This window comes from Lemur catta, chromosome 15 (assembly GCF_020740605.2).
Source record: "Lemur catta isolate mLemCat1 chromosome 15, mLemCat1.pri, whole genome shotgun sequence".
NCBI classification, from domain to species: Eukaryota; Metazoa; Chordata; class Mammalia; order Primates; family Lemuridae; genus Lemur; species Lemur catta.
This window is the reverse complement of record NC_059142.1, coordinates 8887958-8915563: the sequence shown is the minus strand read 5'-3', so window position 1 is coordinate 8915563 and position 27606 is coordinate 8887958. Positions and strand designations below refer to the sequence as shown.

The 27606-nt window shown below is 38.6% G+C and overlaps 1 protein-coding gene across 2 annotated transcripts; it reads right to left on the bottom strand.

The window, feature by feature from the left end:
* Window positions 1-405: 405 nt before the first annotated feature.
* LOC123620204 (myosin-2) lies at window positions 406-26247 on the bottom strand. 2 transcript variants are annotated; one of them, XM_045525237.1, is made up of 40 exons: window positions 26148-26247; window positions 25970-26012; window positions 24343-24566; window positions 24087-24230; window positions 22531-22687; window positions 21330-21357; window positions 21133-21247; window positions 20942-21034; window positions 20332-20395; window positions 20126-20224; window positions 19214-19317; window positions 18542-18680; window positions 18060-18178; window positions 17821-17970; window positions 16435-16605; window positions 16037-16346; window positions 15351-15421; window positions 14388-14475; window positions 14182-14299; window positions 12922-13045; window positions 12697-12833; window positions 11074-11329; window positions 9249-9491; window positions 8982-9158; window positions 8754-8899; window positions 8581-8671; window positions 8105-8494; window positions 7345-7471; window positions 6543-6661; window positions 6210-6406; window positions 5301-5484; window positions 5061-5226; window positions 4834-4958; window positions 4361-4669; window positions 4070-4273; window positions 3052-3177; window positions 2789-2959; window positions 2601-2705; window positions 2387-2482; window positions 406-692 (listed from the first exon to the last, which is right to left on the bottom strand). In XM_045525237.1, the coding sequence occupies exons 3-40, from the start codon at window positions 24544-24546 to the stop codon at window positions 540-542; spliced, it is 5820 nt and encodes a 1939-aa protein (XP_045381193.1). In that variant the 5' UTR covers window positions 24547-24566; window positions 25970-26012; window positions 26148-26247; the 3' UTR covers window positions 406-539. The 2 variants fall into 2 exon arrangements, with proteins under 2 accessions (XP_045381193.1, XP_045381192.1); XM_045525236.1 differs by having other exon boundaries at window positions 26225-26247.
* Window positions 26248-27606: the final 1359 nt, after the last annotated feature.

Below are 27606 nucleotides of genomic sequence, written 5' to 3'. Positions count from 1 at the left end.
GGTATTAATAATGAATCCAGTCATGGGCTAATTAAGAATACTTTTGATTTGTATTCTTGATAACAGTTATTAAGCAAAAAGATTTAATGATATGGTTCAGTCTGAACCTGCTATGTGAGATACAGCTAATGCCATCCTTTGCATAGAACAGGAAAATTAGGTTGATGGTAGGGGAACCAGGATCTTTCTAAGATTTTACTATACCCAGATGTCAGGAAAGGTTAGAAAGAAAAATGACTTCCAGATTTCTGCTCATCAGAACAAACTTCCCTGCTAAGTGACACCTTTATGGTCTTGAAGTATTGCCACAGACCTAAAATAAAAGTGAATACATAAATACTTTTTGGTGGCAGGTTGAATGTGATTGTTTGACAGGAGAGAGAAAAGACAAGACCAGTCTAAGGATATTTTTTGCAAAGTACCCTATGCTTTTTATTTCCTTTGCAGTAGGGTAGCATAGACAATAAATACAGAGGAAAATGACCAAAGATATCACATTTTGTGCCTCTCTTCTGTCATTCCACGTCATCAGGACTTGATCACTCTTCACTTATGACTTTTGTGTGAACCTCCCGGCTCTTCACCCGCAGTTTGTTGACCTGGGACTCAGCAATGTCGGCCCGCTCCTCGGCCTCCTCCAGCTCATGCTGGAGCTTGCGGAATTTAGACAGATTTGTGTTGGATTGTTCCTCCTGAGAATAAAAATGGAATTATAAGGAACCCATACTGGGCATCTTTCTAGACTCTTTAGACCAAAGTGAAAAATAGACTTGGTGTCTACAGATAAGCAAAATCTTACCATCTCCTAGATTTTGCTTATCATTGAAATTAATTTTAAAATTTTGGGGGGCTTAGTGTCTCATAAATAATCACTTCTCTATTTTTGCAATGAAACATATTAAAACATGTATACCACATGTAGACCAAGAAAAAATATACAAGCTCAGAGAAGAAAACAAGAATATTAAAGTCATGGTTGTTAATGCTCACTGTAAGATGATGACTATTCATTTGAGTTAGATATTCTTTATCATATTAAGGATGAATTTATTAATAGTTTATAAAAATTGAAATAAATTTTAATTGTATCAGATATCATTTTGGCACATTTCAAAATGATCACCGTTTCCTCCTGCATTGGATGTAATGATTTATTGACAGATTCCCTGATATGAAATAATCTTTATGTTGTAAGAATTAAGCTTATTTAATTACTGACAGACAATTCCTTTAATAAAGTAAGAGTTTACTGCTTAGTAATTTATCTTTGCTATAACTGTATTCATGAATAAAACTGCCTTTGGTTCTCCCCCCTCTGTCCCCCCTACCCCCCCCCCCCGGTTCTCTCTTGGACAGGTTTTGGTATGAGGGTTATACGAGCTTCTTAAGATGAACTGGACGGCTTTCCATCTTTTCCCATGCCTTGAACAGCTTACATAGCTGGGGGATTATCTGTTCCTTGAAATTTTGAAAGATCTATCTGGACCTGGGTGCATTTACAGAAGTAATTCTGAAATAACTTATTTAGCTAACTTGGTAATTTATATTCTTCCAGAAAAATTATCAGGTTCTTCAGAATTTCAACTTTATTGACAAACTTTGTATTTAAAAAAACCATCTGTGTATGGCTTATTCCCTTTCACATTCCTAATGTTGTTTCTGTTTTCTCTCTCTTTTTCTTTGATTAAACTTGTTCTAAGTATATTTATTTTATTAACCCCTTAGAAATTATCAAATATTACTGAAATTATCAAATTATAAAAGAATATATGCTAATTCATCAATTTCTACCTTTATTTTTAAAAGTACTTCCATTGTTTTATGATTATTATTTATAATTTCTTGATTGGACTGTCAGTTTATTCATTTATTTTTATTTTTGATTCATAATGTAAGTATTTAAAGCAATGAATTAGCCTCCAAGCACAGCTTTGACTACATTCTATATGTTCATAAAAGTAGCATCTTTTTGGTAATTTTATTTATAATTAATAATTATTCAGTAATTATGCTTTTTATTTCCAATTACCCAAGAATTATTTAGGAAAGTTAGTTTTTTTAATATTTAAGTACTTGGGAAGTTTTGTTTATATTTTGTCATCACTTTACCATTTTATGATACTGGTGGCCAGAGAATATGGCCTGTATTATTTCTGCTTTTAAATTTTTTGAGCTTTCTTTGTGGATTGAAAGTTTACTTTTAAAATCAAGCTATTGATATTACAAATGATAAGCAATAAATACAAAAATGTACAAAACTTTTTAATTACACAGTCTTCTATAAAGCAAACTGCTTGTTTACTACAAAGGGTAGTAAATCTAATTATATGTTAGCTTTTCTTAATCTGAGGGTTTCCCTTTGCCCTTCTATCTTAAGAATACTTACAGCCTCCTCAGCTTGCCTCTTGTAAGATTTCACCTTTGCCTGCAGTTTATCTACCAAATCCTGAAGCCTGAGAATATTTTTTCGATCTTCTTCCGTCTGAAAGATTATAAAAATTTCAGGGCCTTACTTACTAAAGCACATGACTATTGCATCAATGCATATGAATATTTAATGTATATTTCAAACCGTGTTTAGGTGCTAAAAACTGCTGTACCTGGTAAGTGAGCTCCTTTACTCGCCTCTCATGTTTACGCAGACCTTTGACAGCCTCAGCACTACGCTTTTGCTCACTCTCAACCTCTCCTTCCAGCTCACGCACCTACAAATAAGAAGGCTCTTAAGAACTTTGATCCAATAAGGCATTGGAAGCTGATGGAAATAGGCAGATATTGGGACACCCACCCTGGCCTCCAGTTTCTGGATCTGCTTCTTCCCGCCCTTCAGCGCCAGCTGCTCAGCCTCGTCCAGACGGTGCTGCAGGTCCTTCACTGTCTGCTCCATATTCTTCTTCATCCGCTCCAGGTGGGCACTGGTGTCCTGCTCCTTCTTCAGCTCCTCGGCCATCATGGCGGCCTACATAGCAAATAAATCAAGAAAATCAAGAAAGCTATAGATGTCAGAAAATCTCACTGCTAAATTAATGGAGAAATATGACTGTCACTCACATCAGTGATGGCCTTCTTGGCCTTCTCTTCTGCATTGCGGGCTTCCTGGACAATATCCTCCATCTCTCCCTGAATTTGGGAAATGTCTGTCTCCAGCTTCTTCTTGGTGTTGATCAGGCTGGTGTTCTGTTTAAAAATAAGTTATACTTTTTTTAATTGTTTTACCAAAGTACTTAGTGGTAGCTATTTTTTGAAAAAAAATTCAGATAAAAATTTGCAAGTCAAAAAATATGCCCTTCAAGGCCAGGCATGGTGGCTCCTGCCTGTAATCCTAGCACTCTGGGAGGCAGAGGTGGGAGGATCACTCGAGGTCAGGAGTTCCAGACCAGCCTGAGCAAGAGCGAGACCCTGTCTCTACTAAAAATAGAAAGAAATTATCTGGACAACTAAAAATATATATAGAGAAAAATTAGCCAGGCGTGGTGGTGCTGGCCTGTAGTCCCAGCTACTTGGGAGGCTGAGGCAGGAGGATTGCTTGAGCCCAGGAGTTTGAGGTTGCTGTGAGCTACGCTGACGCCACAGCACTCTAGCCCAGACAACAGAGCGAGACTCTGTCTCAAAAAAAAAAAAAATATGTCCTTCAAAATTAAAGAATTTTGTTATGTGATACAATTAAATAAAATTGAAATGTTATAGAATATTCAGCATTCAGCATCTTCAAGTGCATAGTTCATAAGTTGACCAAATTGCTTTATAATTTCATAATTGCCATTTACCAATAAGACTATTCACAGGGGTAAAAAATATAATGGCTGTATCATTTCTCCACAATGAAAATGTCAATATTGATAATGAGGGTCAATAAAAACAGTAACACAATGGAATATGGAACAGCTTTAGAATATTGTAGGAAGTAAATCAGTAAGAATTTTTCAAAGTAAAATGGTGAAAGAGTTCTTAACAATAGAGTGAAAATTTGGTAGAAGCATAAAACCTGGCTGTCGTATAAAAAATTCAGGCTTATCTTCTGAGACACATAAACATTTACTGCAGGGGATTTCTTTGTGCTGAATCCTACCTGGGTGTGCAGGAGCTGGACGCGCTCACTGGCATCCAGGAGCTCCTGCTCTGCGATCTTCCTGCTCCTCTCCGTCTGCTCCAGCGTGGCCCGCAGCTCCTCGATCTCGGCCTGCAGCAGGTTGGCTCTGCGCTCAACCATGGCCAGCTGCTCCTTCAGGTCCTCCTGGCCCCGCAGAGCGTCGTCCAGGTGGAGCTGGGTATCCTGTGGAACAAACAATCATTGAGACACCATGTTCTCAGGGCTGCAGCCACCCCAGTCTTTCTGGGACCATCTCTTGCACCCATTTACCTTGAGGATGCTTTGGGTGTTCCTGTAGTTCCTCAGGGCCTCAGCAGCCATGCGGTTGGCATGGTTCAGCTGGATTTCCATTTCGTTGAGGTCTCCCTCCATCTTCTTCTTGAGCCTGATGGCATCGTTCCTGCTCCTGATCTCAGCATCCAGTGTGCTCTGCATCGACTCCACAACTCTAACGTGGTTTCTCTTCAGCTGGTCAATTTCCTCATCCTTTTCAGCAATTTTCCTGTCGATTTCAGACTTGACTTGGTTCAACTCAAGCTGGATGCGCAAGATCTTTCCCTCTTCATGTTCAAGAGATGCCTTAATGACAGCAGGAGGTGACATTAGCAGGGAAATGGAAGCATTCTGAAGTTTGTATGCACATCAATAATTTTGTGCTATGTAACTTTTTATTCAACCTATACAGATGGACTTAATTCTTTTCTGAATTCTTTTTTGTTTATAATGCACAATTTGACCAGTACCTCTGCTTCTTCTAAAGCAGCCTGAAGTTCAGACTTTTCTTGTTCCACTTGTTTCTTTATTTTCTCCAGTTCATGGATACGTTTTCCTCCTTCTGCAATCTGCTCCGTAAGGTCAGAAATCTCCTCTGTTGTTTGAGTAAAAGACAGGGAGGGATTTGGTCAAACAGATGACACAGGAGAAAGATTCCTCCAAGTTATGAATATTATTGAAAGTGAAAGGGGCTTACGCTGTAAGTTTTTGTTCTCTCTCTTCAGGGTTTCTAGCTGATCCAGGGATTCCTCATAGGCATTCTTCATCTTGAACAGCTCAGTGCCAAGGGAGCGGGACTCCTTCTGGGAAGCCTCAAGCTCAGCATGTGTTTCCTCATATTTCTGTTTCCATTCTGCCAGGACCTAAAAAACCAAGAGTGGTTACCTGCTGCAAAGACAGGAAAATAATGTAGAGCAGAGGATGCTGTAGGAATTACCTTATCAAAGTTCCTTTGCTTTTTGTCCAGGGCTGCACAGGCAGCATTTGTTCTTTCCACATCGAGCATGAGGTCCTCGACCTCATTCTGCAGCCGCTGCTTCGTCTTCTCAAGGGAAGCACATTTGGCATTTACAGCTTCTACGTGTTCCTCAGCAGCCTGCAGCCGCTGGGCCAGCTTCTTCCTTGAAGATTATAAATGTTTTTAGAGAGAAGTGAACTATAATAAGAATTATGACCTATTACCACACTGAAGAGTATCAGAAACTTCATATTAATGCTACCCATCCATTCATTCATTCAACAAATATCAATGAGCTCCTTTTAGGAACCAGGTGCTGGGTACACAGCAGTGAACAAGACAAAAAAGGTCCCTGCCTCATGAAGTTTACAAACAAGTGAGAGAAATAAACAATAAGCAAGTCAGAGAATGCATAATAACACCTTGCAGATGTAAGTGCAATGAAGAAAAATGAAATAGGGCAAATGTGGGAAACTACTCTAAGTATTCAGTGAAGGCCTCTGTGAAGAGGTAACATTTGAGTCGAGATCTGAAAGAAGTCACAGAGTGAGCCAGAGGGAGCTCTGCAGGGAGAGTGTTCTAGAAAGAGGGAACAGTAAATGCAAACCCCTGAAGCACTGATGAGTGTGATATGCTTGACAAACAGCAATAAGGCCTCTAATTATCTGTACAACTATTTGTTCTTCTTTGTTTCCTTAACTTGATTATAGGCTAGTAGGACAGGGACCATGTTTTCTTTATCCATATCTTATTCTCAGGGCCTGACAGTGACTGGCTAATAGAAGCCAATTGATGAATGTGGACTAATTGACTGAATCTTCAAAGGTTGTATCTTTCCCATTCAACGTGCAAAGTGTTTTGCACATTCTGTCATATCAGTGCACATACTTGGCCTCCTCCAGCTCCTCTGTGCGCTGGATGGCGTCCGTCTCGTATTTGGTCCTCCACTGCGCAACCTCACTGTTGGCCTTGGACAGCGCCCTCTGCAGCTCGGCCTTGGATTCCTGCTCCTCCTCATACTGTTCCCGCAGCAGGTCACAGTCATGGCGGGAGGACTGCAGGGCGTGGGCCAGAGCACTCTTGGCCTATGGAGATAGTTACACCTTCATTTTACTGGATATTTAAATATTTAAATATTCAAAACCTTATGAAAGTTAGTATCACAAGCTCCATTTAGGATCAGCTCATGGAAAAAGAAATCAGACTTAGAATAATAGGTACCTTTATCTCCTCTTCAAGTTGCCTCTTTAATTCCTCAATCTGTTGAGTAAATGCTAGTTTGCCCCTTGATAACTGAGACACCAGAGCTTCTTTTTCATCAAGCTGGCGTGAAAATTCACCTGACAGACAAAAGAAATGGCACTGTTTTTTAAAGTGAAAAAAAAAAATTCTGCAAGCCCATGTTAGAAATAAACTTCAGCTCTTATGCTTCTAAATTGAGTGCTCAAATGAATTCTCCATTGACATTTTCATACTCAATGCCAAATTTCTGATTTTTATGGTGAAACATATATCAATTTGAATGAATAAATATGGATTAAATTCTTGTTGTCCTTTCCATAACGAATTCTTTCAAGGTTATATGATATTGTGCAAAACTTGCTGATGACTGTCAAAGAACAGAGCTAAAATGTCCAGTTCTACATAGTTCCAGTTCCATAGGACTTTTGGGAGACTGGGCTTCCCATTTTCCCATTCAGGAATTTAGTTTATGCTGTTATAAATAAAAAGAAATTTGGCCTGAAACAGAAGCCCTGAACTCATACTGGAGTGACCCCTAATCTTAGCATCCCCTCTGTGAACAAATATTCAAGGCCCTTCTGGAACAGAGCTTGGTCCAGTCCTATTGCAATCTTTATCTCCAGGATTGTCCCCAAATGACCTTGCATGTAGGTTGAGAGTCTAAGCTCCTGAGTGAATCACACATGTTCTCAGTTGCTTTTATTAGGCTCCTACATCACCACATCATTTGTTCTTAGCCACATCATCTGCACTTGAGGCACTGTAGAAGAGGGAGAATTACCAGACTCGGTCTGCAGGCGTCCCCTCTGGGTTGTTAGATCATTGATCAGTCGCTGCTGCTCTTCTTCCTTTGATTTAAGTTCACTCAATTGGTCCTCCAGAGTCCGACACATTTTCTCTAGGTTTCCCTACATGAGAAAAAGTAAAAGAGGGAAACAAAGACCTTTCAAGCTAATAATAATAATCTTTTCAGTTGCTATAATTTCTCCCCAAAAGTACAATATTTATTTTGATATATAAAATAAGTCAAATTATCTAATATGTAATGTCATATAGAAGAATTTTTTCTTTATATTTTATGAAAGTTCTGTTCAATTTTAATATAAAAATGTAAAGATTATGTTCTAATTTTAAGATTTTATAAGAATTTAATATTGTATATTTTCTAAAAGCATGTTCAAAAACACTTCATTGCCTTTATGCATAATGAAACATTCCTTATTGGATAACTGAAAATATTAGAGACCTGTGTTCTGTAATCAGAGATCTGGAGAACACAGATGATCTATGTTCAAAAGCCGATACTGTCTGTCTTTGATTAATGGTGTGATGGAGTTGATGTGCTTAGTGTAGCCTCTTTGAATTTTTGTTTCTTCATATATTAAATGGAAATAATAAAACTGCTAACATTTTTCCTGCTTACCTTCCTGGATTACTACAAATAACAAATGACTTAATGTGTGTAAAGTGCCCTGTGTAAACTATGATATGTCCATCACAGATTATTGTAATTAATAACAATTTCCCAGAATTTGTAGTACCTTGGCTTTGGAGACTGTTTCTACATTACTAGCAAGATCATCAATCTCCATCTTCATCTCACTCTTCTCCTTCTCCAGCTTCTGTTTGACCCGCTGCAGGTTGTCAATCTGCTCCCCAAGCTCCGCCACACTATCCGCGTGCTTCTTCCTCAGGGTGGCCGCCGTGGCTTCATGCTGCAAGGTGGCCTCTTCCAGGTCCCTGCGCATTTTCTGGAACTCAGCCTCTCGCTTCTTGTTCATCTCAATCTGGGCTGAAGTTGCCCCACCAGCTTCTTCCAGCCGCTCACTGATCTCCTCCAGTTCCCGGGAGAGGTCAGAGCGCTGCTTCTCTGCTTTGGCCCGGGAGGCCCGCTCTGCCTCGATTTCCTCCTCGAGCTCCTCAATGCGGGCCTGGAAATGGTCAAAAATATAAACTCAGCTTCTTTATGTCATAACTGTGCTTCTTTGAGCCAGACTGATGAAAATCATGTACTTACTTGCAATTCTTTGATCTTCTTCTGCAATTGAATACCAAGTGCCTGTTCATCTTCAATCTTGCTTTGCAGATTGCTCATTTCAAACTCTTTCCTTTTATAAAAGTAGAAAAGGACAACAATTTAGTCTATATCTAACATTGGAAGCAAATTAATAAGCAATTTTTCATACTTACTTTTTGAGCTTTTCATCAAGTTGCTGTTTCTCATTTTCAATGTCCATTATGGATTCTTGGGCCAACTTTAAGTCACCCTCAAGTTTCCTCTTAGCCCTTTCTAGGTCCATGCGAAGTTTCTTTTCTTGCTCCAAGGACCCTTCAAGCTAAATATAAAGAATGTTGAGTCAGAAGGAATGCTTAGCTTCCTTTAGAAGAAAATAATTTCCTTGATAATACTAAACTTACATCATCCACTTGTTGTTCCAGCTTGATTTTAGCTTTGGTCAGGGTGTTGACTTTGTCCTCTTCTGCCTGCAGGTCATCCAGGGTCTGCTGGTGGGCCTCTTGGAGGGCCTTCTTCTCCTTGGTCAGCTTTGCGATGGTTTCATCCAGGCCTGCCATCTCTTCTGTGAGGTTTTTCACCTACCAAGGTTAATAGGCAGCTTAGTTGCTGTACAGCAGTTTAGTTGCATGGGAAAACCTCTATATAGTATTGTAGAATATGATTCATACCTTGTTCTCTGTGGCATGTTTCTCCTTCTCAACCTTGGCCAGTGTCAGCTCAAGATCATCAATGTCTTTCTTGAGTTCTGAACATTCATCCTCCAGTTTCCTCTTCTTGGCTGTCAGCTCAGCATTGATCTCTTCCTCATCCTCAGCTCTCTCAGTCACCTCCTTGATTTTGGCCTCAAGTTGGATTTTGGTTTTGATGAGCTGGTCACACCTTTCCTCTGCATCAGCCAAGCCTTCGGCTTCCTTGAGTTGGAAACAAAATCAAAATTGGGAAGAATGAATGAAATATTTTTACAATGATAAGAATATAAATTTCTGCATTTGGTCCTTTGGATTTCCTATTTTCATTTATTTGTGTTTTCAAAAAGTTTTGTTTCATGAACCATTTGCTATGTGCCATACATTTTCCACATGTGGGAAAACAAAATGCATCAGTTGTTGTTCTGGTCCTTTAGAAGAGTGTATTATACAGTAGATTAGAAAACCTATCTCCCAAAACTACTGTTAATGTAGAAAGCAATTAGTGACACAAGAGATCAGAACAAGTTGGATCAGTTCTTTCATGGTTTTATGAAAGAAGTGGTATTTTAATTGGGGCTTAAGAGATGGGTAGGTTTTGGTTTTGCAGAAATCAACGTAGTGGGAAGAAGAGCAGGAGGTGGGCAGGAAAGCATTCCAGCAGGACAGATTAAAGATACAGCTGCTGCTGAAATATTTTTCTTTGCAGTACTAGAGGGTGATCCTGGTTATGATGGTCTAAATTCAAGTTGAGGCATAAAGTAATCAAGAAATTCCTGGAAACTTGCTATTTCAAATTAAGAGGGGCAGGGCAGGCAGGAAATGAGAGAGACATTGAAATATATATTTGTCAGTGATCCTTCATAACAGCCTTTGAATAAGTAAAAAAATAAAGTGTGCTGCATGTAACCATGTAGTGAATATTATGGTATTCGCAATATTTTGTTATCCCCAGAGATGCTGAGTAAATCTCTGGGGACAAAAGAAGAGAACCCAGGATAGATTTGAAGGGGGTGGGGTAGAAAAGTGCTCCTTTTCCTTCTGTAATCTTGAAGGAGTTATTCCACTGCCCAAACTTGACGGCAGAGACCAGTCTTAACAGAAAAGAATATACGATTTTGTGAAGAATGTATCAGAGCACTTCAGCTCACTCCAAATGAAACACAGTCTTATAAGTTATATTTCGGAGTTGATGGAAGCAGTTTTAAAATGATTAGTTCAGGAGTGAGCAGTGAGCAGGCCGAGAGAAGAGAGAATTGAGGATAGGAAGAGCAACTTAGGTGCTGATGCAGCACTCTGGGTGTGGTGTGATGGAGCACTAACTGTGGAGATGGATTGGAAAGAGTGAATCTAAGTTTTTGAGGTTAGTAACAAAAAATAATTCAATAAAATTTGATGTAGAATACTGGCATTTGTCAGCTGTCTAAGACCCGTGGACATCTAGAAGAAGTTCAAGGAAGTTTTAGAAAAATTACTCTCTACATGCTATCCTACCCTTAATATTTTATCTGGAATTGTTTCACATTAAAATCACTTTTAAGGACTGTATTTTAAAGATGAAATAAGTCCTAAATCCTTAGTTTGATGAAATTATGTAGAATGGAAGATGAGAGTTCTTCGTTGCCCTTGTGTTGGTTTTTGCGGAGGGGCTTATTGTACAGTGATGGAATATATGAACGCTTATTAGTACCATTGGAGTGCTTTAGCCTTCTCCTTCCAATGAGTGTCTCCCATGCTCATGGGTAGTGGCCAGAGTTCTAGCACCTGCATCCTGATTAGTGATACCCAGGGTGATACCCCAACTTACAGCCTGAACCTGGAGCTGCAAGTCATTTTTTTCTTTCAACAGTGACACCATCTTTTCTTCCAGTTCCTTCCTTTTTGCCTCTGATTTGGCAAGTTCATCTTTAGTTTTCTGAAATTCTTCCTTCATGGTGGCCATCTCCTTCTCAGTTTCCGCACTCTTCAGCAGAGGCTTGATCTTGAAGAAGAGTTTCATCCAGGGCCAGTGCTTGACGTTCATGAAAGAGCGGATGTTGTACTGGATGCAGAAGATGGCCTCCCTGAAATATTAATTGATGCAAATTAGGTATTGTGTGGATGAGGAAATGAGATTCAATCTTGGCAGTGAGAGTTGGAGGTTCTGTTCTACCTTGTTCCTCACCTACTTTCAGGCATGCAGATGGAAGAAATTATATTTGGGGATGATGGTCAAGGTCTTTCTAATCACTCATTTCTTCACAAACTTTGGCAGACATAAGAATCATCTGAGAGCTTGTTAAGATACTGATTCCTGGACCTCACCTCCAGAGAATCAGATTCAGATCTGGTGCGGAGCCTGAAAATTTGCATTTTTAACAGGTTTGCAAGAAACATTGATGATACAAGTCCAAGGGCCATCCTTGATAAGAACTGCTTTATATCAGTGCTTCTCAAATGTTCCTACTAAGTGTTTTAGTAGGAACTAGGGGGAACATGACCCTTAAGGGAGATGTGGACCATAAGTTAAAAAAGCCTCAGAATTTCTTTAAAAATCTCTGGCTTTATATTTTAACTTTGTGTGAATTTTTCACTCTACCCTGTAATATCACATTTGCTGTACTTTAAATTGTTTTGAAAAATTAATTACCCTGATCTATAGACAACTACTCAAATATATATAGTGGATCATGACCAAAATTTATTATTTTTAATAGAATATAATAAAGGTATTAGCACAACTACAAGTGGTAAAATTTGTTTCATGTAAATTATTTACATATTTACCTGCACATACGTGTACACGTGGATGTACACGTGGCAATGTAAAACACATTTCTCACTGTGGAGAAATGGTCCTTGTCATATGCATCCTACAGTTTGAGACACCTGTTTCTGTAGTTTTCAAACACTGTCCCTGCATCAAATTAGATCATCCAAAAACTACATGCCTTTATGACACGGTATTAACTTGCTGCAAAAAATCTTTCACAGGTAAATGCTTTTAATATTTTAAATCATGATGGTTTGATGATAGAAATGGTCAAATGGAAGAAGCTATTTCTACATCCTGTGTAAAATCACTCTTGAATATACTGTTCATTATGCAGTTCAGTGTCCCTTATATAATGACCTATCCAATAAATTCATATCAGAACCAAGTGCTAGGGTAAAAGTTTGTCTCTGCTTACTCACTGTTGTATTTTCTCTTGTTAGATGAAAACTATGCATGCTTTAGGCTTCTCAATTTTTTTATACATATGCTCAGAATGTATTCCATAGTGACAATCCCTTCCTTAAGTTTTCTGGTACATGTATATCGCCACTTTATTATAGGACTCTCATTCATTCCTTCTTACTTTTATGTCCTTATCATAGCTGAGTCTTAAATGTAAGCTACCTCAAATGTGTTTTTGAAGAAGGAAGATGTGAATAAATAATGTTTTTATACCTTCTCTCCACCATCCTCTGGTACTCCACTCTTGCCAAGTACCCTCTGCACCTGGCCTGTGTTCGGGTCATCAGCTGGGCCAGCTTGTCATCTCTCATCTCCTCTAGGAGCCCCAGAAGACCAGCTTTGAAAAATACCTGTGCATGGGGAGAGTTGCAGATCAGAAACTTTACATAAAGTTCAAAGGGACAGGAATAGCCTCAGATCAGATTTAGAGAATATTACCTTGGTGTGACCAAATTTATACTGGGTGTGGTCAATGTCGATGGACCCAAGGAGCTTCTCAGAAGCCTTCTTGCTATCGATGAATTGTCCCTCAGGGATAGCACTTGCATTTAATACCTTGTATCTGTTAAAGTAAATACAGCTTTTAGAAACTTCGTTTACTGATGATGCAAATAGTAGCTGAACATTAAATGATCCATTTAAAAAATAAAGTTTTTTTAAAAAGTATTATTCTTTGTTCACAGGGAGAACATTGTTTATATGGATTATCAAGCTATTGGCCATCAACTTTCACTGTTTTACCTTCTCTCATGGTTGCAACTTTCCCTTTTGTCCCATCAGACCTCATTCTCAGGAAAGGGCTCTATAATCTTCTTCACACTAAGGTGTAGATAACCAATAAAATGTAATGTGTTCTTATCTTTGCTAGCTGTATTTGCTTTTTTAAGATCGTGAATCCAAGAAAGCTACTTTTTATTGAGAAATCTAGTATACTTTAGCTATGGGGAACTGTCTTAATCATCTAAAATCAAACTTTGGGGTGCTTTGGGTCCGGAGCACTGGAGTTATCTGTTAACTCCACCTGACCCAGACATGGCAGAGACTAGCTCCCAGCAGTTGCCACCCAGCCCTTTGTCCCCTCTGCCTCTTCTTTGATTCCCAAAATGGGCTTATCTAGGGAGAAGAAAAAGGATCTCAGGGACTTTTCCTATTGTTACATGTCCCCTCTGTTTCTGGGAAATACAGGGAAACTAATATGTGAGAGAAAAAGATGACAATAGATGATACCAAAGGAAAAGACAGAAAATGACTTATTTGTAGCCATACACGCATGGAAGAGGTCCTAACGCAGCCACTTATTAACTGGGTGACTTTGGGCAAATAACTTAATCTGTCTGAGCCTCAGCTTACTCATCCATAAAATGAGGTCTTGATGATACTTACCTCTGCTGGGTTTTAGGGAGAATTAAATGAGGTAATCCAACCATATTAAGCACTGAAAAAGGTAGTTCTTGTAATTATTGAAGTTAATGTGTATATCTATGAGCTAAGCCAGGAGTTTGGTAAATCCAGTGAAAATTCTGCACAGTGCTTAACATGTGCTATGCCAACTTTTAAAAGTGGTTGAGACTTAAAATTTTTACCTTTTTGTGACATTAAAAATAATAAGTAGAGGCACATTTTTCATTATATTGTTTTGTTTTCATTAAATTTGTTCATAGTAAACTTCAAGATATGCCATAATTAGGAGAATCTGACCTCTGTTTGAAGTCTGCATAAAGGATTCTGCTTGGGAATCCTTTCCTACAGATGCGGATGCCTTCCAGCACACCGTTACACCTCAGCTGGTGCAGGACAAGTTCATGTTCCATGGCACCTAAAAATATATATTTATTTCACCACAGAGTTATTAAAGAAGAGGTGTGGCAATCATGCTTTGCACTCTTTATTTTAGAACTTCTCACCAGGAGTTTTGGTCTCATTGGGAATGATGCACCTCACAAAATGGGGGTGGGTACTCCTGAGGTTGGTCATCAGCTTGTTCAAATTCTCCTGTAAAATCAGGAAAAACCTTGTCATCTGAGACTTTAGACATTATCATGAGCAGTTGGTGATGTCTATAAAATCAATATCTATAGCCGAGTTGAATGACTAGTGTGGACCAGTAAATGACCATTTTCATTTAAGGTAACACCTTGAATGTTTCTCCTGAGACGCAATTTCCTCCTCAGCACCTCTTCCTACACTGGAGTTGCCAGGAGTTACACACAGAAAGAAGCCTGACATGTACTTCCTTTCAATTTATGCTAGCACCATCCTTTTTCCTACTCTGGTCCCTGGCCACCCACATGCATTTACTAGGCCATTGCCTTCCCGTGCTAGATGGTCACTCTTTCTTCTACTAAACTCCATAGTTCTCCTGTAAAGAAATACAAGCCTCTACCACATTTTGACTTTTTTTTCCTCATAAATATAGTTGACATTTTCCAATTCTATCAATCTTTAGGGCATAAAGTTATCTATAAGAGAACAGTTCTACCAGTTATTAATCGATAATTGACTGGATTAGGGCAGGGGTCCCATGTTAGCCTCATTGCAGACTAGCTGCTAGAGTTCGTTAGTGTAACTGGTGTGTTTTAGTCTCTCTGAGTACGTGTCATTGCTCTTTATCAGGACTCAGCTGGATGATAAGTGGGAGAGAACTACATTTTACAAAATGTCTTCTAAAACAGTCTTCATTATGTGACTTAGCATGAAAGGTGAGCTAATAATTTCTGAGTAATTTAAATCCCTTCTCTCCAAAGTTAGATCGGCAGAGTGATTAGTTAATATCGGTCCTTTTCTAAATGACTTGTGCAAAGATCTTGTATGTTTAAAAACAAATTCCCAAAGGCACTGTAGAATGTCAAAAACAATTTCTTCCTTACTCTGAAAAGGGCAGACACGGTCTGGAAAGAAGAGCCCTTCTTCTTACCACCTTTCTTGGGAGCGCCCCCCTCTGGAGAAAAAAGAAGAAAAGATTGTCATTCAAATATAGTTATGAAATGACAGGGCTACTTGCTAATTTGCTGATTTCTGTGCTCATCAAAGTGGAACATTTGTCCACCCTTCTGGTCTGTCTGTTTGAGCATGAATGCATGTTATTTTTCAACTAAGTTTGCATTCACTTTTCTGGGATTCTTTCTCCATTGGGAAATGAAGTGAAGGTTATTCGCCCTATTATGTAGAGATGGATTCCCCAATATTAGAACATTTGGGGAAACGCTAACTTCAAAAATCATCGCTAGAACTAGTATTGAGACTATGTTGCCTTAAATATCCCCAGATATTCAATATCCCACAGATGTAGAGGAAGAAGGAGGAGAGAATCAGAGAAGCTGAGGCTTTTCTTTAGTTGAGAGCCTGATAGTTCCTCTCTGACCCTTTGCAGTAGGGCCCCTGTCAGAATCTGGTGACCCACAAGTGTATAATGACAAGGCAGACTACCTACTCTATACTTGGAGAAACTAGGGTTTGGGCTGCAACCCTTCTGCCAGGGCTATGAGATCACCAGCCTCAATTTAACATCACATTTTGTAATATCTAGAGAAAGTGTTAGACTTTTGATCATTACCTGCATCAGCAGATTGAGCCCCAGAGAAGAGGTGAGCCAGAGTTTTCATTGCAGACTTCTGGTACAGCCCAACCACGGTCTCATTCAGAGGGTCCTTGTTCTTGTCAAGCCAGCCATTAATGTTATAGTCCACAACACCAGCGTAGTGAATCAGGGAAAAGTGAGCCTCAGTCTTCCCTTTGACAACCTTGGGCTTCTGGAAGTTGGCAGACTTTCCAAGATGCTGTTCATAGAGCTTGTTCTTGAAGGAGGTGTCTGTTGCCTTGGGGAACATGCACTCCTCTTCCAGGATGGAGAAGATGCCCATCGGCTGGATTTAAGGCAAGACAAAGCGCATATGGGTGAATATGGGCTGCAGAGTATGAGAAGTGGTTACTGAGTGGCTGGAACAGGCCTACCTTCTCTATGAGCTCGATGCAGGCAGCCAGGTCCATGCCAAAGTCAATGAACGTCCACTCGATGCCTTCCTTCTTGTACTCCTCCTGCTCCAGCACGAACATGTGGTGGTTGAAAAACTGTTGCAGTTTCTCGTTGGTGAAGTTGATGCACAGCTGCTCCAAGCTGTTGAACTAAACAAATAGTTGTGTTTACTTCCCTGTTGAGCAAATTGAGCATTTTTAAGTTATAGGACTTTTCGATTTAAAAATATGTGTTCTTCAGCTGCTAAAGCCTGCCATAAAAAGACATAAATAAATAAATAAATGTCCAGTGGCCTTTAGATTATAGATGTCAGAGTCATTGCATTGAAGAGCCTCCGTTGAAATAAAAAGTGGAAAGTATGGAAGGTTTGATAGCATATTGAATCTACTATTTTTCTGCTGCCATTTTATAGAAAATCCTGTCATTATTAATACTCTTTTTCTGCATTTGCTTAAGTTTACTCAGGTATTTTCCTGATTTCCTACTTAACTATCCCATCTTTATTCCCATTTTCTACATTTTCCAGAGGGTTGATAATTTTCTGTTGATGTATTCTGGAACCAACTTTCAACCCATGAGAAGCTGGCTCGGAGTAGTCTATCTAAGTCACCAGGGATAGCATGTCAAATGAGCAATAATTGCCACTCTTGTTATTCTTTAAAGTGAAATGAAAAAAAAGACACCAAATATTATGAACAATATGATAATATATGCTTATAGTTTTAAAAAATACCCACCAAAATGTTAACATTAACTAAGTATAAATAGTGGAATTATGTGGAATTTTTTCCTTGCTTTTCTATATCTTTTGCAATACCCAAGTTTTGCTTATATAATTATAAAGAAAAATACAAACTTCTTAAAAACTGTAAGCAGGAAAAATGCATTTCTTAATCAAATATGAATTTTTATTCCATAATACCACACTAATGAGCCTTAAAAGTTAATTGCATTTATTAATGCTGACTCTAGATTATTAACCTTTCTCTTGGCTCTGATTATCTCTAAGTATTTCTGAATGATTTATCCACCATATAGTCAAAGAATATACTTTGATATTTTTATATCAGCTTCATTTTGTGGGATTTTTTGAACCTCCTCCCCCACCCCCACTGCGCTAAACTAATTCATAACCCTCTTCAGATCACATACCAAATTGAAGAGTCCTCATTACATACATTGTTTCTTAAGGAAGTGGAATTAGCACTACAATAAATAATTAGCAGCTGCCCAGTTATTCTCTTTTAAGTCTTAAGATAACTTTGACAGTGGTAAGAAAAGGTCATAATATTCACAAATTCCTTCTTATTGATGTTTCCATTGCCTTATTATAAAATCTTCTCACCAACCAGCTACTAACTCACATCAAAGATCTCAAAGCCAGCAATGTCCAAGACCCCGATGAAGTACTGCCTGGGCTGCTTGGTGTCCAGCTGCTGGTTGATGCGGGTGACCATCCACAGGAACATCTTCTCGTAGACGGCTTTGGCCAGAGCACCCACTGCATTGGTCACCTTGAAAGACAAAGATATAACTCTTGAAGTTATTAGAGCACTGTTAAAATGCTTTCTTCCCTAGCAGTGAATTTGAATTATGTTCCTACCTGTTCTACAGTCTGGCCTTTGGTGACATACTCATTGCCGACCTTGACCCTGGGGTAGCAGAGGGCTTTGAGCAGGTCAGCAGAGTTTAGACTCTGGAGATAGGCTGCCTTGTCTGCAACTAAAGGGAAGAAAGAATAGAATAATGTTATTATGGTCCAAAGAAACTCACTTCCTTAAAAACATTTTTTAAGGCTCAAGTATTCTGTGCAGCATTTTGGTGTATCTTCTTGAGTATTCTTGCCCATTTTGTCACTAAATTCAAGACCTTGATTATGGGTAGTTTGTCCTAAAGAACTTCAGAAATTATAGGAAGCATCTATCTAATGCCCATGCTTCCCATGGTATATTATTTAGATATACAGGTACTTTAAAACTCAATTCTTAAAAGCAAATTTATCTTCCTTAGGAAAACTCATGGGTTACAAGTTAAGAATGTGATTTTCACACAAATGTGAAATCATGTGGATCACTCAGTTGATACCTTCAGTGCCATCTGGCTCTGCTTGCTCCTCACGCTGCTTTTGCTTAAATTTCAAGTTCCCATAATGCATCACAGCCCCCGTGAGCTTGTAAATGGAGACCTTTTCTTCATTAGTAAAGCCCAATATATCAATAGCACTCTGTCAATATAACCAATAGGATAGTTGTTAGGTTGCAATCCACACACTTACTATTAACAGTTCGTGTTCCCATTCCTGACTTGTTGATCAAACTGAGGAAACTACCAGTACTAATGTGGGGCAAGGACCCCCTTAGATTGCGTGTGTAGAGACTTGGTCAACCAAAGGCCATCACAGAGCACTAGAATTAAAGGGGCATACCCTCTGAAGATTTAGAAAGTAAACTTATAATAGGGAATAAAGATAATAAACTTAAGGAACTTGTTATTTTGAGAGGTGGTATGGATCTAATGCAAGTACATTACAAAAAAAATTAGTTTAGGTACATTCAGGAATGATAGATCTGTAGAAAGCTATTAAGGATAATTAAAATGTTGTAGGGGCACATCCTACTCTTCATTTGACTCTAAGGGACATACCCATGCTCATCCTTGCATCTTCCTTTGCTATTTCTACTAGAGACTGAATGTTTATCTGAATGACCATTGCTCTGACCCACCATAATAATTTCCATTTTCTTGTGTTCTACTTACATCTGTGGCCATCAGTTCTTCCTGATCATCAATGCTGGGCACGCTGATTTCCCCTTGACTGACAAATGGGTAATCATATGGGTTCGTGGTAATCAGAAGCATTTCTAAGTACGTGGACCAGAGCAAAGATAAGCATAATTATTCTCTTCATTAAAACAAGAGATTTCTAGACAAATTTCAAGGCACTATATGATGTTTGGTTGAAAGGTGATTGATGGGCACTGAAGGGCCATTTAAAGGCTATCTGGTACCACCTCAGACACCTTGAAGTTGGTGTCATGGTGTTTCTTATCATTCCCTATTTTTTAAAAAAACTGCTACACTCCAAAGAAGGTAATCACTTAGTGGGAAAAGTTGTATCTATAAGGATAATCATAATAGTGTTGACAATAGAAAATCCAGAATTGGAAACAATCAAAATATCCTTAAAGGGGTATGGTTACCAGAGATAAGGAAATTATGCTTATCTCTAGAATGGAACACAATACAGCCACTAGGAATAATAATATGGGGCTATATTTAGTGACATGGAAAAAGCTATGCTATATTATTGCCCAGTGAGAAAGTAGATTACAGAAGAGCATGTAACTATGATTTTGGTTGTGTAAATTGTATGTATGTATCTATATGTAAAGATATGTACATAGAAATAACTAGAATGATATTCTTCCAAGAGTTCATAGTTGTTATTTCATAGTGATAGGAACTAGAGGTGTTATTTTCAGTTTCCTTTTGCTTTCTTTTGAATTTTTCTAATGAGCGCATATAAATTTTTACCAAATTTACAAAGCAATTTTTAAAAGTAAAATAGCATATAAACTTGACAATGTTTAGTTGTCGAATACTATGTTGGACCACGCATTGATAGGTGTTGGTGCAGTAATTCTGAAAAATAATCATAATGTTTCTTACCAATTAGTTCTGGTTTCTTGTTTGATGTGATCTGATAAAAAATATGATAGCTTCTTTCAGCCTTAAGCTGGAAAGTAACTCTAGACTTCTCTAGCAGATCTGGAATGAAAAGTGTAGAAATTAATATGACATGCAAATTTGATTTTTGGTCAGTTTTATGGATCATAAAAAACAGAAATGGTTTTAAAGGATATCTGAGCACTTACATGTTTCAATATCAGCAGAAGCCAGTTTTCCTGTAGTGCCAAAGTGGATTCTGATGAATTTACCCTTGAAAGGAAAACTAATATTACTACCTTGTTTTTACATATATCAAATCTTTGGGAAACTCAAAACACTTGACATGCTAATGCTTTAATATTAAATCAATTCAGAGACTAATTGTGTCAGTGGGAGAAGGTGTATCTCCTACTTTGTAAGTAAAAGAACTTTCTTTGATTTTAAAATTGTGAATATGATAAGTATGTGAAGTAAGGGACATGTTGATTAGCTTAATATAATCATTCCATAATGTATACGTATATCAAAACATCCTATTTTACCCCATAAATATGTACAATTATTTGTCAATTAAAAATAAATAAAATTTAAACATTTTGAATAATTCTAGCTAAAGACAGATAAAAAAGAATTCAAGGAAAGGGTCATATATCCTTTAAGACAAGGCTTTGATCCATGTTATTACATGCTCAGAGGAAAAGGAAAGAACCACGATGTAATGTAATGTGAATGAAAAAGATTCAGAGAATGTATTTGCAAACATCCCATAAATTTTGACCAGTGAATAGCGTGTATCATAGTGTCTAAGAGACTTACAAAGCGAGAGGAGTTGTCATTCCTCACGGTCTTGGCATTGCCAAAGGCCTCCAGTAGGGGGTTGGCACTGATGATTTGATCTTCCAGTGTCCCCTGCAAAGGCAAGAGCAATCCTCGCATCTGGGGCTCGGAAATTTCTTACCTGAGAGCCCCAGCCGAGCCTGGATCCTAACCATGGCAATCTCACTCACCTGCATTTTGCCAGAAGTAGCTTCCTCCTTCTTCTTGTCCCCAGTAACTGCAATTGTTGCAAAGTACTGGATGACACGCTTGGTGTTCACAGTCTTCCCTGCTCCGGATTCTCCACTGTCAGATCAAAACTAAGTCAGATGAGGTCCCAAAGCTAGCAGCTATCACAGCCATAAAAGAAAGCATAATATCTACTTACGTGATCAGGATTGACTGATTCTCCCGGTCTACAAAAGAGAAATTATAGACATTTAATACTGTTTTATTATATATTTGTAAATGGTAAGTAAGGCAAAATTATAATGAACTTGGTATGTTTCAGTCTGGGCTTTGCAATCGTTAGGGCTTGTTGGGCCCTTCATCCTCCCCAATTTTACCACACATGTACCCATGTAAACAGAACACTGCCACTTTGTATACTCAAGTCTTCCAAGAAATATTCCCTTTGAGGAAAAATTTTATGGGGAAAGAAAATGTTGAAAGCTCCAGTATAAGTGATGATCACATTGGCTGTATTTTCCTGAGGCACCAGACATTTTCTTTTTAATACTCTACCACTAAACGTGTATCAAACATGCACTTGGCTCTTTAGTTGGGTTTAGATGATAATTTAAGGTAGGGACATTATTTATTGTAGATGCAAGAAGTAATGAGGAATGGGCATTAGAGATGTTTTTAGTGTGTGAGGAGTAAGTATAGTATAAAGGTGGTAGCTTTGGCAGCACTCATGGCTTTGGTCATAATTTTAGGGGAAAGTAAAAGTTTGTTTTGATGTTTTACTATCTCTGAGGAGGAATTCTCTAAGCCCTTTCTCACGGTGCCACAAGTACTTTAGATTGGTCTAGCTGAGGCAATATTATAGGAAATAGATCCATGGCATGACCGTCTTAATAACAGATGTACCTTAAAATCTGGAGCCTGTTCGGGCTGGTTCTGGGCAAAGGGCAATAGCACTTGTGCTGTCCTTAACATAGACTATTGGTCGTAATTTATGATACTGAGGATAAAACCACAGAGGCAATTTTTATTCTTCTGTTTCTTGGCCCAACTAAAGAGCCAAGTGCATGTTTGATACATGTTTAGTGGTAGAGTATTAAAAAGAAAAGAAAATGTCTGATGCCTCAGGAAAATACAGCCAATGTGATCATCATTTACATTGGAGCTTTCAACATTTTCTTTCCCCTTAAAATTTTTCCTCAAAGGGAATATTTCTTGCAAGACTTGAGTATACAAATACTAGGGATTGCAAATCATCTTTTACATTCTCTCCTTCCTGGCACTTCTCTGTCACAAATACCAACCTCAACTAAAGGGGATCATCTCAAAGAGTGTGTTGCGATTGACTAGTCTCTTTCAGCTCTCAAAAGATGATGCACATACAAAACGCTTGGCTCACTCACCAGTCAGCATGAACTGATAGGCGTTGTCAGAGATGGAGAAGATGTGGGGCGGGGCCTCCTGGCGCTTCTTGCCTCGGTAGGCCGTCACCACCTCGGGGTTGTACACCGGCAGCCACTTGTAGGGGTTGACGGTGACACAGAAGAGGCCCGAGTAGGTCTATGCAAGGGAAAAAGAAAGAATAACTAACCAAAGGCCTTTCCTGTTATTTGTGCAATTCACTTATTAATTGAATTTTCATAAAAAAGGAGCACTTTGAGTGAGTACTCTATATTTCTTCAAAGTATCAGCATAAAAACTAATTGGCAAATTTAACACTGTGCTAGCAAAATCCTTGAGTGAAGGGACTGCAGTTCAGAATTTTTACTGTTCTCCTTGGGGCTTGTCACAGTCATTGTCACATAGTAGGAGCATCAAAAGCATGGTTTGGTTTTTTATAATACGTACTGTGAAACATTGTTATTATTTTAAGGAAATGGGCCTATATTTCCTGGAAGTGTTAAAATAATTCAAATTTATGACATAAGCTAAGTGTCCAACAATAAGGGAATGATTAGGTGAATTGTGGTAAATCTTCTTAAGACAATACGATGCAGGCATTTTAAAAAGTGAATGTGAAAATATGCAGCAACACTGGTATAGTATTTACAAACTATTTTTAATTTATAAGGAAACAGAACACAAACTATTGTAAATACATTATGATTACAGCAAAGGGATTTTAAAAATCTTCTGAAAACTGGTTCAGAACAGGCACCAACCAATTAGAATGGGTGCTGATACCATAAACATGAGGTATACCTGGTATAGGTGTTGCCCAGCTAAATATCGGAACTGGCTAAACTGTGCAAAAACAGGAATGCAGCATAATAAATTCAATTCAAAAATATTTACCAAATGTGTATTATATGTTAGGCCTCTGCAAGGCAGTAGAAATGAAACACAGGTGAGGTCATGTCCCTCAGGGAACTCCCAATCTATGTGGGAGACAATCATGTAAATGAATGATCAGATAAAAACGTGAGACAGAAACGACAGGGCAGAACATGCAGCTCTGCCTGGGGAAGTTGGAAAGGTTTTGCCTAGGAGGTCGGATTCCAGGCAGAAGGGACTAGAACACACAGATATAAATTGCTGTTATTTGGGGAGAGTGAAAATGAGTAAAATTTGATTTTTAAAATGATCATTTTTAAGTGTTAAAGCATAAGTTTATCTTTTTCCTCTAGATGATTGTGGAGCTGGAATGGGGAGGGTAAAAGTGGACGAGGTAGGCACGTGGTTGGGATGTAAACAATAGCTGCTCAGATGTTTGCATGAGGGATCTGTGCAAACCCAGTGAACATGGGCGCTGGCTTTCCCAGCTTTGGATGAGAAGGCGAGGCTGGAGTGCTGGTTGCTGGGTTGTGTTTCCCAATAGCAATAGCAATAATCAACATTTTAACTACTGGCGAGAGTGAAATGGGTCACTACCGATGACCCATTTGTACTACAGTGGCAGCAATGGGCCAGTGGGGAACATGGTGATGACGATAAGGACCACTGGTAGCAGGGCACTCACGTAGATCATCCAGGCTGCGTAGCGCTCTTTGAGGTTGTACAGCACAGCGGGCTCATGCAGGTGGGTCATCATGGCCATGTCCTCGATCTTGTCAAATTTGGGGGGGTTCATGGGGAACACCTGATCATCCTTCACTGTCAGAGTCTGGTAGAAAGTAAAGATAAGGATTTACATTGACTAAATCACCAAACCAAAAAGAAAAAAAGAAGAAGAAAGAAATCAATAAAATGTGGCAGGCTCCTGGGACTCTACTCACCGCTCCCGCTTCAGTCTTCACTGTCACTTTCCCTCCTTCTCTGCTCTGGATAGTCCCTTTGACAAAGGATTCCTTGGGCTCCACCACAAAGACGGATGTCTTGGCATCAAAGGGCCTATTCTGGGCCTCAATGCGCTCCTTTTCTGACTTTCGGAGGTAAGGAGCAGCCTCCCCAAAAACAGCCATCTCTGAGTCTGCACTCATGGCTGCTGAACTCAGAGGTCCTAAAAGAGATAAAACATTTTGCACTAGAGAGTCTGGGCCCAGTTGGAAATTCCGCTATGTAGGTCTACTGTATACCACGTTATAGCTACTGAAACAAACATAATCACAAGAACTAAAAGGCATCAGGTGGTCACTATGTACACAATACTGTATTCAGGGCTTTACATCCATTATCTTCTTTCATCCTCCAAGATTTGCATTCTAATCAGGAAACAGGGTCTCAGGAAAATAGTCTCAGCGCTGCTGCCAAGTAGCTTGTGATGTTGAATAAGTCACTTGATCTTTTTGAGCTTAAGTGCCTCCATCTTTAGAATAAGGATTATAATTTATTTTTGCCTTTCTTAATTACAACCCATGAGATATGGTGAAGATACTTTGGAGAAAAAGTTTAAATAATGACTGAGAGAGTAATTTGAAATAGTTCAGGCTATCATTTATATATAAAATGTCATTTATTATAATGTCACAAAATTCTGTGTCTTGCCATGTAACATAAGCAACTTTATTTCCTCCTTTAGATGTCCAGATTGGCTCAAGTTTAGTGGTTTATTGGGGATTATGATTTTTTTTGCCTTTTTTTTCTTTTAGTTGGGTGCTTAGTAGAGTTTCTCTAACATAATTTCTATGCATATCAAATCCAAATCAGTTTAACCCAGTTAAACTAATTAAGGATAAAAATCATAGCCAACGTTATGCTCATTCTTCTACATTGAAGGGCTCCTTTTGCTATTCCAAATTTCTTTCTGAAGATTGCAGGCCCTGTTTTCTCCATTCTGTGTTACCTGCAGGTTGCCAGTGGTACCAGTAGAATGAAAGATTTGGCAAAGAATGCTACTGCCGTCATTACGTGATCAAATTACTTGAGACTCACTTTAATCAGCTATCCCAGTCTGCTCTTTAGCAATGCGGTGTGCAGTAGTAAGGCAGATTAATACCTCTGCTGTATATAACAAATCCCAGTGTTTTGTTTTCATACAGCACTCGGCATTGTGTAGGTGACTTTTTACAAGGGCTTCTTAAGAAGTTTAAAGGAAACATTGTCCTAGGTACTTTCTTATTTGTTGGATATCATGTTTACCAAATACGATACATTTTTATCAAATTTGAGATTTTAGCAGGGAAATCTGGGTGCAGATTGTTTTTGCGCAGAGACAAAATATTCTATTAAAAGGGATTCTGTTGCTCAACTGTCACCCCACCAATGTTTGAGCCATAAACGAGGATGTGTGCATTGTCTTAAAAGGAAAGTCCTCCCTCTCTCCCTCTCTAGTCCCTTTCCTAAAGTACAGTTGTCCTAGGGTATTTACTGAGACAAGCACTTTCTCAAAGGTTGCTAAGAGACATAAATCCATCCCAGAGGCTCTTGCATTCTCCTCCAGGGACTGGTTAGTCCAAATCTTACCTTGTTAGCAAGTGAGAAGATGTAGCCTGGAAGTGAGACAGTTCTGTAAAAGAAAAGGGAAAAGCACTAGATTAGTTAACCAAGAAGGGGGAAAATCTCATTTACAGCATTACTTCCTATTGTAAGCAGAAGGCAACAAAATTCATGGATTTAAAATGTGCAGTTTCAGGAGGGATACCAGAACTCGCAGCTGCTGCTGACACTGGGCGGTGTGGCCAGCGTGCCTCTTGAAAGACCCGTGCTGTTCCCACTTACCTTGGAGCTTTTTAAAGCAGGACGAGTCAGTCTCATTCCAAGGGCTCTTTTATATGGATAGCTATGGAAACAATGCAGCTGCCTCTTCTTTCTTAAGTCAAAAGGAATTGTTTGGCAAAATACCTCTTGGCAATCTAGAGTCTCCGCATAATTCTCATTCATATTAAGAATGGTTGGATATAATTAGAAATATTTTTCTTATTGAGTATGTGGATAAATCTCCTATGGATAATTTGAGAAGATGATCCGAAAGAAAGATTCAGGCTGGTGGATAAAGACAGTGGCAGGGCAGCCAGGATACCTGGCTTCTCTTAGAACTTCTTTTTGGCTTTGCTGGGCATACCATTCCATTCGGGGTTGCCTCGTATGACTTTTGCATGTTTCACATATTAAATAATACAAATAAAATACAAACATTTATTTTAATTTTGTGAGGGTTAATTTTCACCTATTGATCGTTTCTTTCCAGCCCTGCAAAATTAAGCTATGTGCCTTCAACAAGTTAAAAACGGAGAAAGTCCTCTCTTTGTTGTTCCCATATTCTTGTAGGTTCAGGAATTTCCTTGCTGACTCACCTTTTTGTTTTGCCCAGTTATTCCCTCTACCCAGCACACCCTTTCCTGTCCCCCTACTCATTTGACTCGCCACAATAAGAAAGGTTAAATATTTTCTAGTAGTAAAGGTGCTTATGGAGAGTACTTTTTAACATTTTTTTATGTCATAGCACACTGAGAAAAAAATGACAATATTAGCATTGCACAATAGAGTAATGTGGAAGAGATTTGGCTATATCTGTAATAAAGGACTCAGCGAGAGTATTTCTTTGTGTTTCTTTACGCGTCTTCATGTAATATAAATATAATAAATATAATATGCATAGCATTAAGGAAAATACTAAATACTGAATGTGTCTGAAATTCCCTAATAATATCTTCTTGAAATTCTTAAGGAGAATTTTGAGCTAGATCCCACGAACAAAACTTGTTTATATCTGCCTTTATACTTGAAATATGACACACATTTCCTGATCAAATTTTTTAAATGATGCAGGCAATATCTGTGTTCTTGATAATTACCATCGTGGGGATCTTTGCACAAGAAGGGGATGAATATGTAAAACCAGGTTTTTTACAACTGTTGAAATATTTTAAAAATTTACCAGCTCTTCTTTTTCCCTCATTGACAAAATAAATTTTCTAGGATAATGAGAATAAAATTTTAATCCATTTGAACTTTTTCATATCAAATATTTCAAAGAATAATGAAGCTCTCATTTTCAAGAAGTCCACGTGTTATAGGAGTCACCCAGCTGCCAGGTTAGTCAAAAGGCACATCAGTCACAAATACACATCAGTCACAAATACACAGAAGTGCCCAATACA

Bases quoted from the DNA above. Each gene is read 5' to 3' on its own strand.
- LOC123620204 (XM_045525237.1), bottom strand. From the start codon at position 24,546: ATGAGTGCAGACTCAGAGATGGCTGTTTTTGGGGAGGCTGCTCCTTAC. The intron at 21,358-22,530 runs GTGAGTGAGCCA...TCTCTTTTGTAG, and splicing joins CTATCAGTTCATGCTGACTG to ACCGGGAGAATCAGTCAATC. The intron at 8,495-8,580 runs GTAAGTACATGA...GACCATTTCCAG, and splicing joins AGAAGATCAAAGAATTGCAA to GCCCGCATTGAGGAGCTCGA.